General features: G+C 41.8%; 2 protein-coding genes across 14 annotated transcripts in view; both read right to left on the reverse strand.

The window, feature by feature from the left end:
• Positions 1-2433, reverse strand: part of LOC310862124 (uncharacterized protein) — a 43351-nt gene extending 40918 nt beyond the window's left edge. Inside the window, exon 1 of the mRNA XM_083769859.1 lies at positions 2345-2433. The gene's annotated coding sequence lies outside the window, so the exon portion shown is untranslated. The remainder of the gene's footprint in view (positions 1-2344) is intronic.
• Positions 2434-3141: 708 nt separating this feature from the next.
• LOC310861823 (MYND-type zinc finger-containing chromatin reader ZMYND8-like) overlaps positions 3142-17197 on the reverse strand; it is a 28694-nt gene continuing 14638 nt past the window's right edge. For 7 of the 13 annotated variants that reach the window (XM_083769482.1, XM_083769480.1, XM_083769483.1 and 4 more), the window contains 17 exons: positions 15520-15741; positions 14874-14996; positions 14638-14730; positions 13886-13973; positions 13512-13567; positions 13170-13247; positions 12642-12757; positions 11666-12144; positions 11332-11460; positions 11084-11236; positions 9824-10339; positions 9105-9578; positions 7957-8111; positions 5481-5561; positions 5309-5387; positions 4862-5101; positions 3142-4418 (listed from right to left, as the gene is read on the reverse strand). In XM_083769482.1, coding sequence (XP_083625608.1) covers positions 4231-4418; positions 4862-5101; positions 5309-5387; positions 5481-5561; positions 7957-8111; positions 9105-9578; positions 9824-10339; positions 11084-11236; positions 11332-11460; positions 11666-12144; positions 12642-12757; positions 13170-13247; positions 13512-13567; positions 13886-13973; positions 14638-14730; positions 14874-14996; positions 15520-15741 — 3270 coding nt within the window. In that variant the 3' untranslated portion in view covers positions 3142-4230. Of the gene's footprint in view, positions 4419-4861; positions 5102-5308; positions 5388-5480; positions 5562-7956; positions 8112-9104; positions 9579-9823; positions 10340-11083; positions 11237-11331; positions 11461-11665; positions 12145-12641; positions 12758-13169; positions 13248-13511; positions 13568-13885; positions 13974-14637; positions 14731-14873; positions 14997-15503; positions 15742-17197 lie in introns of all 13 variants that reach the window. The other 6 variants (XM_083769477.1, XM_083769476.1, XM_083769485.1 and 3 more) reach the window with 4 other exon arrangements.

The raw sequence follows: 17197 nt of genomic DNA on the forward strand, positions 1-17197 counted from the left end.
TCTATGGTTTGTGCCTGCAAAATGCTAGTGTCATGTCCAGGGGATACGTACTTGCACATCAAGCTGTCTCACACTACAGAAACAGGAAATAAGCTCCTGCCCCAGCAAGGCTTTTTGAGCCTGTTTGAGTGACAAATATCCTTTGGTTTCTCCAAGAAGGTACACAGACACCATTGTCGAAGTATTGCCTCCTCCTTTATACTACAGTATAGGGCTGGGCAAACTGTAGATATTGATGGTAGTATGAAGTGGCTTGAATGCCTGAAAGTGTCCTGGTTTTAATAACTAAAAAAAATTCTACAATTTTCTATTTTTCTACAATTTTTCAAAAATGTTTACGTCACAATATCCAAGGTATTTGGACAAAAAAAATGACTGGAATATTTGATGTTGCCCATATTACGCTGCCCTACTCAAGTATGATTTAGAAAGTTTAGATTTAGATTAAGTTAACCTGCCCGGGGCGACCCTATCGTGCTCTCATCTCTCTTTCCTGTCCATCTCTCTCAGAAATGACAAAAGAAAACCCGTCCAGTAGCAGTTTTTTTGTTCAGGTCATTCAGACAGATATTGTGTGTTTCTGGAACAAAAAATACATGATATACCATTTCCCCTGAATTTCAACTGTAGCTGACTGCACTGTGCACTCAATGAATACTCATATCATATTCCTTGCCGATAATCGTATTGATACAGAAGCTACGCCATATCGATATGGCAGGATATGCTTTGTGTGATGTGATGAAAATATTTATGCCCAACGGTGTTTATTTTAATTTGTATTTATTTCCTTTGTTTAGACTACACATTGTAGAGCACGGCTGTAGTTCACCGAGTTACTAACGATGAAGTTGGAGATCCATGCCTCACCCGGCTATGCAATACCCGTTGTACCCGTGTGAGAGTACCCATCTGTCTGTCTATTTTATGCCCATGGAGATTTCTGTATCTGTCCCTTTATTCCTATATATGGAGTTCTGTGTCATGCCCATATATGGAGTGTTATGATGCCAGAACAGGCCAGCTCCATATATGGACCCTGGGCAAGGGTCTCTGGGCCCAGGCCTCTGCCCTGTCTAGAGCCCGGGCCTTTTGTAGCAGTTCTGGATAACCGTGGTCCGACCGACTTGACACCGGGCACTGCACTCCCTGTGGGGGTGTGGAACGCGTCTGTCGAATTTGAAGTCAGTGGGGCGAACAGTTCTCGAGTTACGTGCATCACACGTACGTTGTACAGAGACATGGTGCATTTATAGATGTTTCAACTATGTTATTCAAATTGATTTGGAAACTTTAAAATTTCTGACAATATATTGGTAAAAAGAAAATCTGCAATGGGTGGATGACACATGGTCATCATTGGCTTGAAATAACAGACCCAAGAAAACAGTGAAGTTGGAGGTAGAACCTACTAGATTCCCTATGTTAAAATTAATTATGTTTTAGTCAATGTGCGTTCAGACTTGGATGGCAGCACAAACTGGACGAACCGAGGCGAATACACACACACACACACACACACACACACACACACACACATATATATATATTCAGGTCTGAAGTCTGAACGCAGCTTTAGTATGTTTTATTTCCTGGACATTTCTAGCTTGGGAATATTGGTGATTATGGCTCAAATATATTTATGGTATCTGCCGTTTTGTCCTGTAGTGTTATGCTAAAAAGGGTTGGAAGGAACATACATAAAAGTCCAACCATTGTTGTTGATGTTAGCTGGGTAGTCTCGGAGAATTAGTTAGCTGGGTACAACAAACAATTGGCCTGCAAGGCCTGTTTAACTCCCATGGCAAGTAATGCGCCTAGGTTGAAGTGCATTATATGCATTTACTCTTTGGCTATCGGTTTACAAGATTAGGACCCCAAATATTGATAACCAATCGCTGATGTACATGACTACATGTTAAAATCATTAGATAAACTATGTGGTGTGTCGTACGTATCGACTGTTAGCTCTAAATAGCTGTTGCGTTTTGTACTCCTGCTGTGCCCATTTGGACTCAAAGGTCCACAGTCCACACCAAGCGCGTCTTGAGCTTTTTTTTGGTCAGATATGTACGAATATGTTCATGCATTATTTTTGTCAATAACAAAACATAAATGTCCTAGTCAACTCTGTCCATGCAAGGAGAAGGAAGGAGCCATGGCCAGTGAGCCGACATTGTTCCCAGCTGCTACGGGTTACTATACCATTACCGCTGCTACGCACGTTAGCCATTGACCTGAAACTTGTTGTGCTGTTCTGCAATGACACCGCCCCGTGTTGAAAATCAACAACAACCTCAAGATATTTCTACAACATATTTGGTGAATAAAAGCGATATCATACCTTCGATACTAACGTTAATTTTCCCTTGTACGGAACGCTTTCGCCCAGCTAGCTAGCTAGCTTAGCGTTACCCTCGCCTTCCATTTTAACATTATTGCCCTCATCCGGGGGAGGAGCTTTTGGATGAGAGAGACAGGGTAGTGGTTTCCTCCACGGTAGAAGCGGATGCGAAAACGACTTGTGCGTGGGGCGTGTGTGCGTGTATGTATGTATGTGCGTGTGAAACTTGCCGGATACAGTAGGCGGGTTCCAGACCGGACCGGAGCACTGAGCAATAAGTAGAAACCAGGCTTTACACAATTTAACTGTGGAAAAAGCCTTCTCGTATTTTGGCAATTATGATTTTGGCCCAACATTTTTTGAATCTTTATCCAACAGTGGTATTTTGAAATAAATTATTTGGTAGTCATTTTCCCACATACAAAGTGTCATAGAGATTCTTTAGAACAAAACAAAAAAGCATAACTGTGACAAAAATATACATAATTTTTGTTCAAGTCTCAAGACCACTGGCACTAAATGTAATATGTAAACTTGAAGTACAGACATACAGCCTATATCCCTACCCCCACACACATATACATACACACACACACACACGAGTGACACGACACTGTATATCCCCTTCCTATATTAATAAACTCTTCTGCATTCTCTCCGCTGTGTCATCTTCTTCATACACTGATCTCAGGTCTGGCCAAGAGAACGCCACTGATAGATGTAGAATGAATTGAGTTTGGCGGGAGAGGGGCTTCTATCAAATGTGTTTGTTTTAAGAAGCTATACGGAGTACGGACACAGTATAAGCACCAGTTCATAAGTCAGACCAGTTTAATCTGTTTTCACCAATCCATTTGCTGTATGTACAATATGTAAACAAGTACGTGACACAAAATTAAAACACACATGCGCACACTTAATATACAGTCGTTTGCAGATTCCATTTACCCCATTTTACAATAGTCCGAGTACTGTTTTCTTTAATAACCAAACCAGTTGAATAGACTTTCCTCAGAAATGACATTCATTTTAAGGTAATAATTCATTTTTCAAATAAAATGATTCATCAAAAACAAACATTCAGACATACAGAAATGCGATTTACACGAAACACTATAAAAAATCATATAACACTATAAATATTGTTCATGTATCTTCTTACAAAATGTTTTGTACAGTTTTAGTTTTTTTCTTTTTTCTTTTTATAAATCATGGATAATTCAATTTATGTATACACTGTGGAACTACAATATAAAACATGTATATGAGCCAATTTTATGAAGTTGACATGGCTGAAGACAGAAAGATGAAACATACATACATTACAAAATATTGCCTTTGATGGCAACGCTCAAACAGTATGCACTCTTGACTGCTGGGCTGTTTAAAAACTCGTTTTACACAGAAAACAATAACAAAACAGCATGAAAGAACTCAAGATCAGCAAAGAAGATGTTATGTAGCAAATATATTTGATGATTTCATACAATCTTCCTCAGAGATCAGAAACGAGTTGGAAAGAAACAGCTATAAAATGAGGATAGGCGTCAGCCTGGTATCAGGCTGAAGACAGTAGCGATCCACTCAGTGGAGTGGGCGGAGTCTATGGTCTGGAGATAGGCGAGGTGTGTAAATATACACTCACATTTTTTTGATCAAGACGTACTTACAGTCACAGGGTGAATCCACCTGAACGTGGGCGTGTGAAACTTGGGGATTAGGGATGATTGCAAATGTTCAATTACAGATTAAAGAAAGACGGATGGGAAATCAATGTGATTTGTCACAGAGACACGTGCCTTCAAGCACGATGTGTGCCTTTGCGTTTTACGCCGTAAGCACACGTAGCAGCCTTGCAACAGGTTGGACTGCTTGTAGTGTAGTGGTTAGGTCACAGTAACACCGGCACTGTCCTTTGTCTTGTCTATGTATGTGGGGGAGGAGCTTTTGTCTGGCATGGATGCTGCTCCAGCAACGAGGGCTTGTGGAGGGGGAGAGATGCCCAATGGTTTGGCCGAAGTGTCTGAGCCAGCCTCTGCTTCCGGCTCTTGCTGTGAGCCAGCTGTGGCTGTGGCTGTGGCAGAAGGAAAGAAAAGTTGTGAAATGGCAACAGAGAAAATGGCTGTACTGTGTGTGCAGTTGTGCACGTGTTTGTATTTTGTATTACTATACAGGTAAGTAGCAAATGTAGCCACAAGTATAGTAGAGTTTGAGTAGTAGATCTTTTCGTGGTCCGACCCAAGAGAAATAGTTGTTTTATGGTTAAAAATGTTTTTGTAAAGTCAGGCTTACAAATAAGAAGTGATGTTTAGGGGTCAGAGTTAGAGTTATGCCTGATATTTACTTAGTCACGTTCATCTAAAGTGTAACTCAGCTTTAGGGTTAGGCACACAGACAAGAAAAGGTTAAAAATGCATTAATAGAATTGTCGTCCAAAGATGTTGATGTCCTCACAAATAATGTGTGTGTGTGTGTGTGTGTGTGTGTGTGTGTGTGTGTGTGTGTGTGTGTCTTTACCTGACTGCGTGCATGACTTCATGTGTTCTGGCCAGTGGGCTTGCTGGCAGGGGTAATCACAGTAGCTGGTGTTCCAGCAGCAGTAGAAGATGGCCTCTTTCCTGCAGTTGGCACACCACTGTTTCTTTTTGGTCTCATCCACCGCCTGCTGCTTCTCTGTCTCCATCTGCTTCTTCACCTCAGCCACCAAACGTTCCTTCTCCTGCTCCAGACTCTGCCTCATCTCTGCCATCGTCAGCTCTTGAAATAGAAAATGGAACAAATAATTATGTTGATAGTTCAACCACTAAATGACTTACACTAAAATAAACAAGACAAAAATCATATATCTGTATAATATACATTACGACAGGAGCAGTGGTATACATATCAGCTCTTTGAGAGGCAGTGACATGAAGTCATGCAACAAAGTATAAATTAGATCTATATGGAAACAATCAAACATACCCAGGTTGTGTTTCATCTCTGATAGCTCTTGTTGATGTAACCACTGGAGCTTCTCAATCTCTATCCTTAGCCGTCGAATCTGGAACAAAAACATCAGTGATGATGATGATGATATATGCCTTGTGAAGGCATTTCTACAATATACACTGCAACTGTAGCCACAAATATTTACCTCTGCGATTGTGTTTCCAGAAGTGCTTTTGGAAAGGTCATTGTAGATTTCAGTCATTGTACCTTTTATTGTGTCCATCATCTGAAAGTTTTATCCAAGACCATATGATATCAGATTAATGACTCAACAACAGTGACAAAACAATAACAAATAAAGTTTTGCTCTATATTCTTTCTCTAATTACTGTATGCCTCCAAAGAATCATCTGATCTGATTTATACTTTTTTGATTTACATCTTTATTTACAAAATGCATTATGCATAAACATACTGTATATTTGTACACATATGTCCAAATGCATCACACTGCAACACATTGGGCCTGATTCTTCAAAAACGAAATGCGCCAGAGTGTAACGGTGGCGGAAACGGATATCGTATTTATCCGTCCGATCATCCTACGTTGAGAGGACGTGTTATTCAGGGAAGCTGGTGTAATCACTTCATTTGTGCGGATCGCCGAGTGTATCCTTTCCGCATTTTTCCCAAGCGATTCGCCTGGTGTCGCCTGGTTAGTTGGAACATCCACGCCCATTCTACACCATATAAGGGCAACAGGAAATCTCGAAATACGTCATCATAGCCTGCACAGAGGATTTCAATTCTATACAACAGCGCGATGAGCTTGTAGAGTAGTTAATTGTGACAGGATGAATGCACTGCAGGGTTATAAAAAAAGAAAGGCGCCCTGCAAAAGTAAAGAGATATCCGATACTTTTTTTTAATCAGAGCTGCATTGATTCATTCGGGGAATAGATTAATATCATCTCACTGTCAGCTGTCTGAATGCATATAGTGGAGAATGGATTTGTTCTGAGCATGGACATGTAGGCATAGCTATTTAGAATTTCAACCATATACAGCGGGTAGCCTATATCCTCTTTGTCAGATGTAAGTGCATGGTTCATTTCATGATGTCCTCATATTAAAATGATTCGCGGGAGTCGGGACACTTGGCAAAGTTGATTGATCTCATGATGAGATCAATGTAGTAGCCTACAGCCTACACAGCTACAACGTTGCCCATATTATAATGAATTACGGTGAGCTGGCTTAAAACTGACTGGCCAAATTGCACGCGCTGATGCCATAATGTGGATTTATAGGGCTAATTAGCCCTCGTGACTGCTGTCTGTCTGTCAGACCGGCATGTCTGTGAACCAGAATGTCAGTCGGGCCGGGCCGTGTTCTGTCCTGGCCGGGCTCACCGCGCCGTTATATTAATTTTCCAATGTAAATTTCACCCAGATTGGACTCGGTTCAGCGGCAGCATGCTGCTGTCCGCCACACACACACACACACACACACACACACACACACACACACACACACACACACACCGACAGTCAAGAGAACTGACTCACTAAACAATACAGTCACTAACACACACTAAACAACGTTAGATTCGTACAGTGCAAAATGCAGATAAGTGTAGGCCTATGTTCTTATTATAATTGTGAGTTTGTTTTTTAACATGCGCGAGAGCCGATCTACAAGCTCACAACGCTTGCACTGCGAGTAGCCTAGAGAAGGCTGTCAAGTGAGCAGCGCAATCGCGCATGGCATGCTATATAAATATCCTAATAAATAAATAAAAAGGTGTCGGGGCTTGCAGGGGCAGTTTCCTTATGGGACTCTATAGGCTAACTTGCCTCTAGAATGCATATGCATTTAGGCATACAAGTGCACTCGGCTTTTATATATATATATATATTATATATATATATATCGTTTTTTTATGTGCTGATCGACCAATATGTTGGGGACACATGCCTACATATTTTATCTGAGATTTGGGGACTATTTATTGATTCAGCATGAAGACTAAAGCCTTCTGAATAAATCTATATATGCAAGTGTATGCTTCCGCAAATTTCTCCGCCACCTAAAGAGGTGGCGGAGGATTTAGCGGAGTTGCCGATCAACCAAAGTCAGCGTCAAGTTCACGGCCATTTCCATGAATTCCAAATTAATGTGGGAAATCCACGTAAATGCCTTTCCGCTAGCGTCACGTCAATATATAAGCGGAAGCGCGTTGAAGAATCAGGCCCATTGTGAGCTTGTACATCCACCTATTTCCGGTGCAAGACAACTTTTTACATTCAAGGCTAGGTCCGGCCTTGCTTCGTCCTACATTTCGGACCTACTTGACCCTTATGAGCCTGAGATCTTCAGGCAAGGCTCTACTCACAATAAAAACAGGCTGCAATAAAACTATAGGCGACCGGGACTTTGCAATCAGAGCTCACAGTCACTGTGGAATGTCCTGCCCCTGGAGATCAGACTTGCCGATTCTTAAAAAATACAAAATAGATTTTTCTATTTCGTATTTTTTATCCACCATTTGTGTTTTTTGCCAATTGATGCATGTCTTACGCTCTTTTCTGTTAAGCACTTTGTGACCTTGTTCTTAAAAGGTGCTATACAATTAAGCTTTATTATTATTATAATAAGGCTTCACTGTCTCTTGGACTTACTTTGTTTGTGTATTTGGCGATGTCTGCAGCCACGTCAGCTGAAGCTGTGGGGATCTGCAGGTCTCCTGCCGTGAAGGAGGAAGAAGAGGAAGTGCCAGAGTTGACCGTGGTACCTGACGAAGATGTGGACTGGGGCGAGTCTTTCTGCTGCACTGCTGGAGACCACAGAGAAAACAAAATCATTCAATCTATAAGGGTTAACCATTTAAGCCCTATTCAAAAAGACGTCACAAATAGCAGATTCACAAGCTCAGAAGGCGCAGTGATGCTTTTGGACAATATAGAAACTTTGGGAAAATGCAGAGGAACATTCAACTGGGTCCGTTTAAAAAAAGAAAACGGTTTTCCTACAGAGTAAAATGAGCTCACAGCCAACTCTCTATATACAGTATCATCAGTCCAGAGTAGAACAATACTACAAAATATATATAGTCCACTCCAAACTTGCTCCTGCAATTTAAGATTCCTGCTTTACAGGACTAAACCAGAGATGAAAAAGGGGGCAGTCCTCTGATCAACAGATAAATAACCAAACAAACACAGAACACATTAGTGCATAGTGCATACAATGTACTAGCTGGGTCAAAAAAAGTAGCCAGCCGGTTGCATGCACATGCATCTGTGTGTGGGAATAGGTGAGATGAAATCCTCCTATTACTAGTACCGTAATACTCTCTTTCGCTGTGGACCCCTTAGTTCTATCTCTGTCTGTTTCACTGTGTGGACCCCTTTGGTTTTGTCTCTGCCCCTGTGGACCCTCGTACTACGAGGCTCGTAGTTCTGTGTGCCTCCTTCTCAGAGGAGATCCCTTGTTGTGTGCTTCAAAAGTTTATCCTCATCCTCATACATATACCTCATTACATTACAAAATAAGACAGGAAAATGGTCTTCAAATTTCTAATCAAACATTTATATCATCAGGAGATGAATAAAGTCTGCCTCTATCTGTTTAATGATCAAGTTGATTTGTTGCTAAAATAATGGAAATTGAGTGAGAGTAGAGGTATGCATCATTGATGTTTTCCTCTATCATATTAATACGGTTGCTGACATAATTTCTGTGCCACACTGGGAGACTTAACCAGTTCTATCTTGAGTTGGTAAATTATTCTTTTAGTGTTGTTTAAAAAATGTCTAAGGCTTGGTACCTTTGGCTGCTTGTCTTGTCTGGTATCGTGTACTGGAGGAGGAATTGTGCTGTGGTGACTGCAGCTGCTGAGGGCTGCGTGTTGCCGGGGCGGGGGTCTGGGCTGGTGTCGACCCCGGCTGCTGGTCTCCTGCATGCTGTTGCCGCTGCACCTTCTGCATCTGCCACTTTTCAGAGGACGCTTGGAACTTGCTGCTGGTGGGGCTCCAAACAACCGCTCGTTGCACTGCGGTCGCTGTCTCTTTGGGCAGCAGAGGGCGCTGTTTCTTCACAGCTGCAGGAGTCGGGGTCGTTGAGGAGACGGGGGCAGCGGCAGCGCTGGTCGCTGGGGCTGCGCTGGGCGTTGGGCCAGAGGTCAGAGTTGAACCCTGGTTTAGAGCAGCCGTGACAGGTGATTGTGAGGGGTCTTTCTGGTTGGAGGTGGAGGAGGCTTCCCGTGCCGGTGAAGCTGCTACAGTGGATGAAGGGAATTTACCTAGAAACAAAACAATGTGAAACCTCACATTAATTTCTATGGCACCAGTGTCTCACATCTTACTCTATCTGCTCACTGCACTGGAATGTGCAGCCAAAAGTTGCAAAAAACTTGAACTCATTGGCAAAGAGTAAAAACTATTTGCGACTGGAAGCAACCGTTTTCATATATCCTTTTCACCACACTCAATGTGAGTCACATGTCACATGAGACATGCAGATCAAAGTGAATATTTGCAAACTCACCTTCCAGCTTGGCAGAGGGAGACTCTTTCAAGGTTTTGGGGGCAGAAGGCCCCGGCTCCTTTCTGGCCCTCTTGCGATCGCGACCCCCATGCTCATCCCCCAGGTCAATCACCAACTCTCTCTCAGAGTCAGAGTCCTGTTCAGCCAGGGACGAGGGGGCAGCTGCCTTCCCCTCCTCTGTGGCCTTGGGTTTGTCCGTAGGGGCCTGGGACAGGGTCGGCCTGTGCTTATCCTGGCTCTCCCTTTCAGGGCCGTTGCTGCCCTGCTTGTCTCTGAGCAGGGGTTCAGGGGTGGCTTTGTCCCCCGTCCCTGACCCTCCCTCCTTAGTGTCTCCTTGCACAGCTGCTTTGGGCCTCTTCCTCTCGGCTTTGTCCTTGTCGTCGTGGGCGGAGCTGCTCTTAGGTCTGTGCTCCTCATCGCTGAGATACTCGCTGTCGCTGGAGTCCGACTTCTCAGAGTCTTCAGAGTCACTGTGTTCCACACCTTTATAGACATCTTCAGAAATCTCATCAATTCCTGTATGTGGAAGGATAAATATACTGATTGTAGTCAAAACAAATCACTCAGAAACAATCACCCATGACACAGGCAAAGTTAATCATTCAATCCATGAATAGTTTTTACCTGATAATAATTTAATGGATTACAAATAATTTTTGAAGTTACTATGTATGCTTTATTTAAAGGCTAGCTATTTGAAGATTACATGGTATGAGATGAACACTACACCAAGGACTACGGGTGAAAATGAGCATTAGCTAACCAATGTACATTTACATCTATGATCACACTAGCAGCAACAAAACAACAGGCTACAAACCAATTTGATGTAAGCCAGGACATAAAGAAGATATAAACTGACCCTGACACATCACTGTGCGTTGAGCTACAAAAGCTACCAACAGAAGTTGAGCTAGCTTAAACTCTTTTCAGCGCAGGGCGCTGCAAAGTGTCAATCATGTTTATGTTTCACCATTTCGACTCCCCTTCTCTCTTCACACAAGTGCTGCTTGTAACATAGGAAAATGAATTCTTGCCATCGGTTCCCTGTTCTTTTTAAACAAATCCTCTACATTTTCCTTGCTCGACGCTCCCACAGACCGACGCTAGATTATGTCGACAAGCGTGATGAGCCTCTATCCGACAGTGTAGCTGTACCTGACCACGGCTTAGCTGTTTTGCAGCTTTTGTTGCTGCTAGTCTGAAGCATAAGAGAGAAATGTGGCAGCAGAGAAAGGTTGTCTTTTTATGTGTATGTACCAAGCTGGGCCTTGCAACTTTCAATGGTCTTGTCCAGGCTCCTGATGGGCCTCTTTGGGGTAGGAAGGTGGACCGGCGCACCCTGTTGCTGCTGCTGCTGCTGTTGCACGCTCTCGCTCAGTTCCTTCAAATCCATCTCTGCTTTCACTCGATCTGAGAGGAAAAGGGACAACATTCAACTTCAACACGATGAAGAATTAAACTTCACCACATGAATGATTTTGTGCAGCCGTGAAATGATAACTGACCCAGATTGAGATTAAGGATGCTCCCTGTGCCTGGAGTCCTCTCCTGCTTGGGAGTCAGTCCAGGGTTGAAGGGTTTGGGGCTTCCTGTTATGTTGCTTGCAGGACCCGTCTTCACTGAGGCAGGGGATGCTGTATACAAGCAAAGAAGCTTAGTTACCTTTAGTACCCATATGGACAAATTATCTTAAACGTAGCATGTCCTCTATTGGAAATAAGAGGACCCGCAAAAAAAGGGAGGGGTACATGTATAGAATCCTGGGTGACCTCGGTCACCAGAGTACAGGTATATGGGGCTTAATTGGTCAATATGAGTGGATTCTAAGCAGTTAATTACCAGTGAAGTCCATTGATTCCTCTCCAGTACTGTAGAGGAAGGATGCGTTCCGTGGGCCCCTTTCTAGTCCATCTGGCTCTACATCGGAACCGGTGTGAACAGAAGAGTTGTTGCTCATTGGAGAGCGCGGCATGTCCGTCATGGAGACCCTCCTGCTCATCCCGCTGGGCATGGTACTCTTGCCCATGAGCATCTTGGGCGACGCGGTCATGTCGAAGTTGAAGCGCAGCTTTTCAGGCTTTTCCGTTTTGACCTTGGAAGCGTCAGGGTTGGACGGGTCAGCCAGCATCTGCAGCTGGTTGGTGGCCGTGAACGCGGTGCGGAAGGGCGCATAGTTGAAGATCCCAAACTTCTTGCGGATGTTCTCCACGTAGACCTCCATCTCCTGCATGGCACTGTTGAAGATGCTCTTGGTTTTCTTCACAGAGAACGGGATCTCCTTGGACATGAGGTAACAGTTGTTAATGGGAACCCAAGCCCTGGTGGGAGAAAATGCAAAAGGTGTCAATGCATATTTAAAAGAAGCAATTAATGTCATACTGTGTGGCGTCCATTTTAGTAGTCATTTTGGTGACACCTCTGGTAGCTCCCGTAGTCTGTGATTTGCAGAATTAAGTTAGAAACAAAACCATGGACGTACCATTCCAAAACGAATTCTGAAGGGTCCTAGCGCCAATGTAAAGTTGTTTTAACTTCAATATAAATTAATTAATTTGACAGGGTTAGACAAAGAAGATGCAAAAAATAACATACCAGTGAAAAAACATCAAAACATTGATTTTGTTTAATTGAAAACATTACACAGTTATGACTTAAGTTATTAGTGTAGGTAAAAAAATGATTTTTTATTAGTTTTGATGAACAATTTAAAATGTCCTGGGGCACCCTGGGAGCTGAGTGGATAGTGTGTGGATCACATACAGTAGTCACAACTCCCCTCTATATCGGCACATAATTTCTCATTCAAAGGTCTCACCTATCATGTTGTCCAAAGAAGCGTGCATCCACCTGGCCGTCCTTATCGCGTAGTGCTTTGGCTGGCCAGAAGGGAAAACCCTTTAGCTTCGCCCAGACCAAGGGGTGGGGTTGACTCTATGATGGGGAACACAAAGACAAAACTAAATGTACATTCTGTGCATGTTATATAATATAGTTTTAAATAGAAATCTAATGGCTGCAGGACTGTTCACTGTTGGCTTTGTGTCACTGTGTTTGTACATTATCATTATACTATCAACTACTGTCATGTTGTTTAGTTTCTATGTTCAGGCAATGCATCTATCGATTATCTTCTTGCCGATATTTTTTTTATCATTTAATTGAATATCTGAGGAGTGAGAAAGCAACAACCAGAAAATAGCACATCTCAACGTGGTGCATTGACACATTGTCAATATCAATATCTAAAAATGATTACTGCCAAATATCCATATCAGGCCCTCTAACCCTTTACTTCATAATCTCCAAGTCAATATGTGTAAAACATGATTATGTAAAAACGTACACATGGCTCACAAAACCAGTTGTCCCTTTTTTGGCACGAAGAAAGGTAGCACTCCGGACACACCTCGATCTCATTCATCTGAAACATACACAGACATCAACATCATCATAAACATTTTACCATTAACTAAGTAATCTATTTGCTGTTATTCAATGTTATAATATAGGATATTTTAACATCTAGGTAAATGACCCACTTAAATGACCCACCTATTTTCTAAAATAGCTAAGATCTACAAGCTCCCAAAGTGCTGCATTGGCAATACATCATGAGCTTGTGCATTTGATATTTCTGCCTAAAATCAGGACGCCGGGTTGAAAATGGTTAAATTTGTAACAGTACCTCGTGTTCACAAATCTTGACGATGACCTTCGCTGTGGCCGTCAGTTTGTGATTACCTAGAGTGGAGTCAACAGAAATACACTAAAACTGCAGGGTATCATAACAGAGTGACAGGATGACTGATGAAGGTTGTGTAGTTTTTAATCTGAACTGAAAATGCCTTTAATGACATCTATCACAAAAGCTCCTTTGTATAACCTTTACAATCTGTGTGTGTTATCATGTAGATTAAATATTTATAATTTATGTTACACGATACAAAAAGGCTGTAGCTTCATTTTACTTTTTGGCTGGGAAAAAAGGTTTTGCGCGTAAAACATTTAATCTACAACACTGGTGAGGTAAAAAGTTAATTTCACCGCAGGCATGGGTACCTCCGTTATAGATGATGCAGTTGTGCAAGATCCATTTCATATCAGCCAGGAAGGCCTCGGTGCAGCCGTACATTTTCTTCTTGATATTCTATAAAAAACAATTGTGAGAAGACATTAAAATGATATATGCTACGATAGTAGGATATATATCAGATATTTAGAATCAGAAATAATGTATCAGCCATTCACTAGTACCGATGCTACTGTAACTGTAACCCCACACAAAAGCACACAACATTGGTATAAGAACCCTGATGAAAGACAGTTATGAACATTTTCTCAGGCTTGGTGGCGTGTTTACAGAATCCAAACAGGTATGGACAGAATATTGCAATGTAGCGTATCAAGCAGTGTTGTTTTTGGCAGCAAATTTCGATTTTAGTTTGGTCATAGTCTTTGGACTGAAACATTTAGTTTTTGTCACATTTTAGTCACCTGGAAATGTCTTAGTGGTAGTCTATTTTTAGTCGACTAAATGTCATAAGATTGCAACCAAGAGTAAAATGACTTATAGTGGATCTCTTGTCCACTAGTCCCTTCCTAACATTTTAGTCTAGTTTTTATTTGTCGACGAAATTGTCAGTATATTTAGTCTTAGTTTTAGTCATCATAGCTTAGTTTTCATTTAGTTTCCATTCGTTTTTGTCAGTGGAAAAAGGTAGTCGACGAACATTTTTCCTCTTAGTTTTAGTCGACGAAAACAACACTGGTATCAAGACATCATTATTTATAAATGCAGTTGAGCATATTACCTTTTCCAGAGTGGAGAGGTCCATAGAGTGGAAGATGTACTCTGCATAATCTGGGTGCTGTTCCAGAGCCACAGGCTTTTGAAAAGGCTCTGTCTGTTAAGAAAGGATTTTAGACAGATATTAACATGCCAATAGCATGCTTTTCAACATGCAGTCCTTTGAACTTTAGGACTAATATAGAGGACTATTATACTATTGTTAGTATAGTAGGCTACAGTATAGTTTGAAGAGAATACCTGACTTACCCCAGGCTGTTTCATCTTTTGGAGGGCAAACTTTAACAGGTATGAGAGTTGGTCTATTGTTAGCATTGTCATGGCCTTGCTCTGCGTTTCTATGCACTCTGCAACAGTGATTTTCTGCAAGAAAAACAATGCAAACTATTAAAAATGCCAAATTGGTATAGAAACTGTAACATCATTAAGCAAAACTACAGGGGTAACACTTTACTCTACTGGCCACTCAAGTTGCAAAAACAGTATCATATACTGTACTGTATGTTTTGCACTGACAAAAGCCAGTGTTGGTCAAAATCTTTGTTCTTTTTTTAATTGTCTCACTAATGAATGAGCCATGAAATAACGCCTTAAAAGAAAAATCTGATGCAAAGATAATAAACAATGTTCTGTAAACTATTTGCATTATTATCTTCTGATTAAGCTCACACAAAATGCACTATGTTCACATTCATGTCAGTTGAGACAACTGCACAGAGAGCCTACATGCCTACAGTACTAATAAGCCCCCACTATCTGTCAAGCTCACGAGACAAACGATCACACACGTATTGCAAAAAACGGGAAAGCATGTGCCTTAAACACCAACAGCGTGCGCATCACCAATTTAGACACCCCACACGCACGCACGTCTTTAGTGAGATACCTCACATTCTGGACAGAACCAGTCGCCCTCTGGCTCAGCGGGTAGTTTGAGGCACTTGGCGTGGTACACCCTCGGGCAGAGCTCACAGCAGAGCACCTGACCCTCGCGGTGGCACAGCCAGCAGTAGAAGTCGTTCCGGCCATCCTGCGGTACAACATCAACAGGGTCACTGGTGAGTGCTGGCTGCTTCACATAGTAAAAGGGACCATGTCTTAGCTCTGACTGAAAATGCAGGCAAGAGAAAACAGGGGGGCAGGTTTCAAAAACACGCAGAAACAAACACAAAAAGGTGCAGTGCAACAGAAACACGCTGGTAGTAAAGGCAGGGTAAAGAAGCACAAAGGGAAATACAGTTAGCGCCGCACAAGGCTGGGTGTTGATTTGGCTTTGATTTGGTTTCTCTCTCATGTCATGTTTGGTGAAACATAACAAGTTTACTTTTCCTATGTGAACCAACAACCAGCATTGTGATGTGCATTACTCTAAATCCCTCAACAAATCAGTGACAAAAAAATCACAATGCTGGTCAGAACATTTGACTGGAAAGAGTCGGGGTCTGGACTCTGGAGGATAATTCCTGTTTATTTTCATATGATAACATTTATGTTTAATTTTCACTTTTTCCAATCTGAAAGTAGTCAGCATGAAAAAGCTGGGCCGCTCATAACTGGCATGAAGAACATATTGCGTAACTTTGGTTTAATATTGCATAACCACATATAGTAGGCATGCAGTATCAGTACAGTGTCATTGCACACAGTTAAAAGACGTTAAATAGACACTTTCAATTATGTTACGTGAAGGTTTTGCACAAAAAACGTAAACTTTCCAGTTTCACTTTTATTAATTTGGAATTAGCCACGGGTGAATTTGGTATAGTGATTGCAAACAGCAAACGCCCAGGTGTGTGTGATACATTAGTCACAACAACAGGTTCAACACACCCTTTCTCACATGAAGCTAAACTGGAATTACGCTCCTCATGCATATCATCTCTGTCGGTGGAAACCTCATATGCCCAAAACGGTTACTTTTCAGGATCCAAATAAAATAAAATAAAAATAGCAAAAGTAGCAGGTCGCCAACTTCAAATTGCGTTTTGAGCTTGTCGATCTTCTGCTTTTGAGGGAGGATGATCAGGAATGGGCATTGGTTTAGGATAAAACACAAACAATGGAGATAAGAGGTTTCTTCCCGACAACAACGATATGGAGCAAAGTTGACACAACCAGGAACCACTCCACCGGCTCCAATGGCTCTTTTCGACTGCAATGGGTAACCCGGACCTTCCATAACCTGAAACTTACCAGAACACATGAAGTTCTGGGATACTTTTTCTGTTGAAGTATAAACTATTCATCATTAGTTTCTCAGTTTGATTCTGTTGTTGACTTTTATATAAAATAAGAAATGGCGGTTTTACTCTAGCATCTGGGTCCAATGTCTTGACCAATCCAGAGCAAAATCACCACTAGCTCCTCCCATGGGTTTCTAGAACTCAGGGTTAGTAAAGCTCCTAAGCTAATAGGCCTGTCACGATAATTACATTTTGGTTGATGATTAAGATTTTATTGTGTTTTTGGCATTGAATATTGGAACATATAAATCAAACACAATACATAATGTGCTTGTCTTTTAGGCTTTGTAAACCAAACATTGCAGAGTAGATGTGACATCA

The sequence above is a fragment of the Protomyctophum parallelum genome (assembly GCF_964188405.1).
Source record: "Protomyctophum parallelum genome assembly, chromosome: 7".
Lineage (NCBI taxonomy): Eukaryota > Metazoa > Chordata > Actinopteri > Myctophiformes > Myctophidae > Protomyctophum > Protomyctophum parallelum.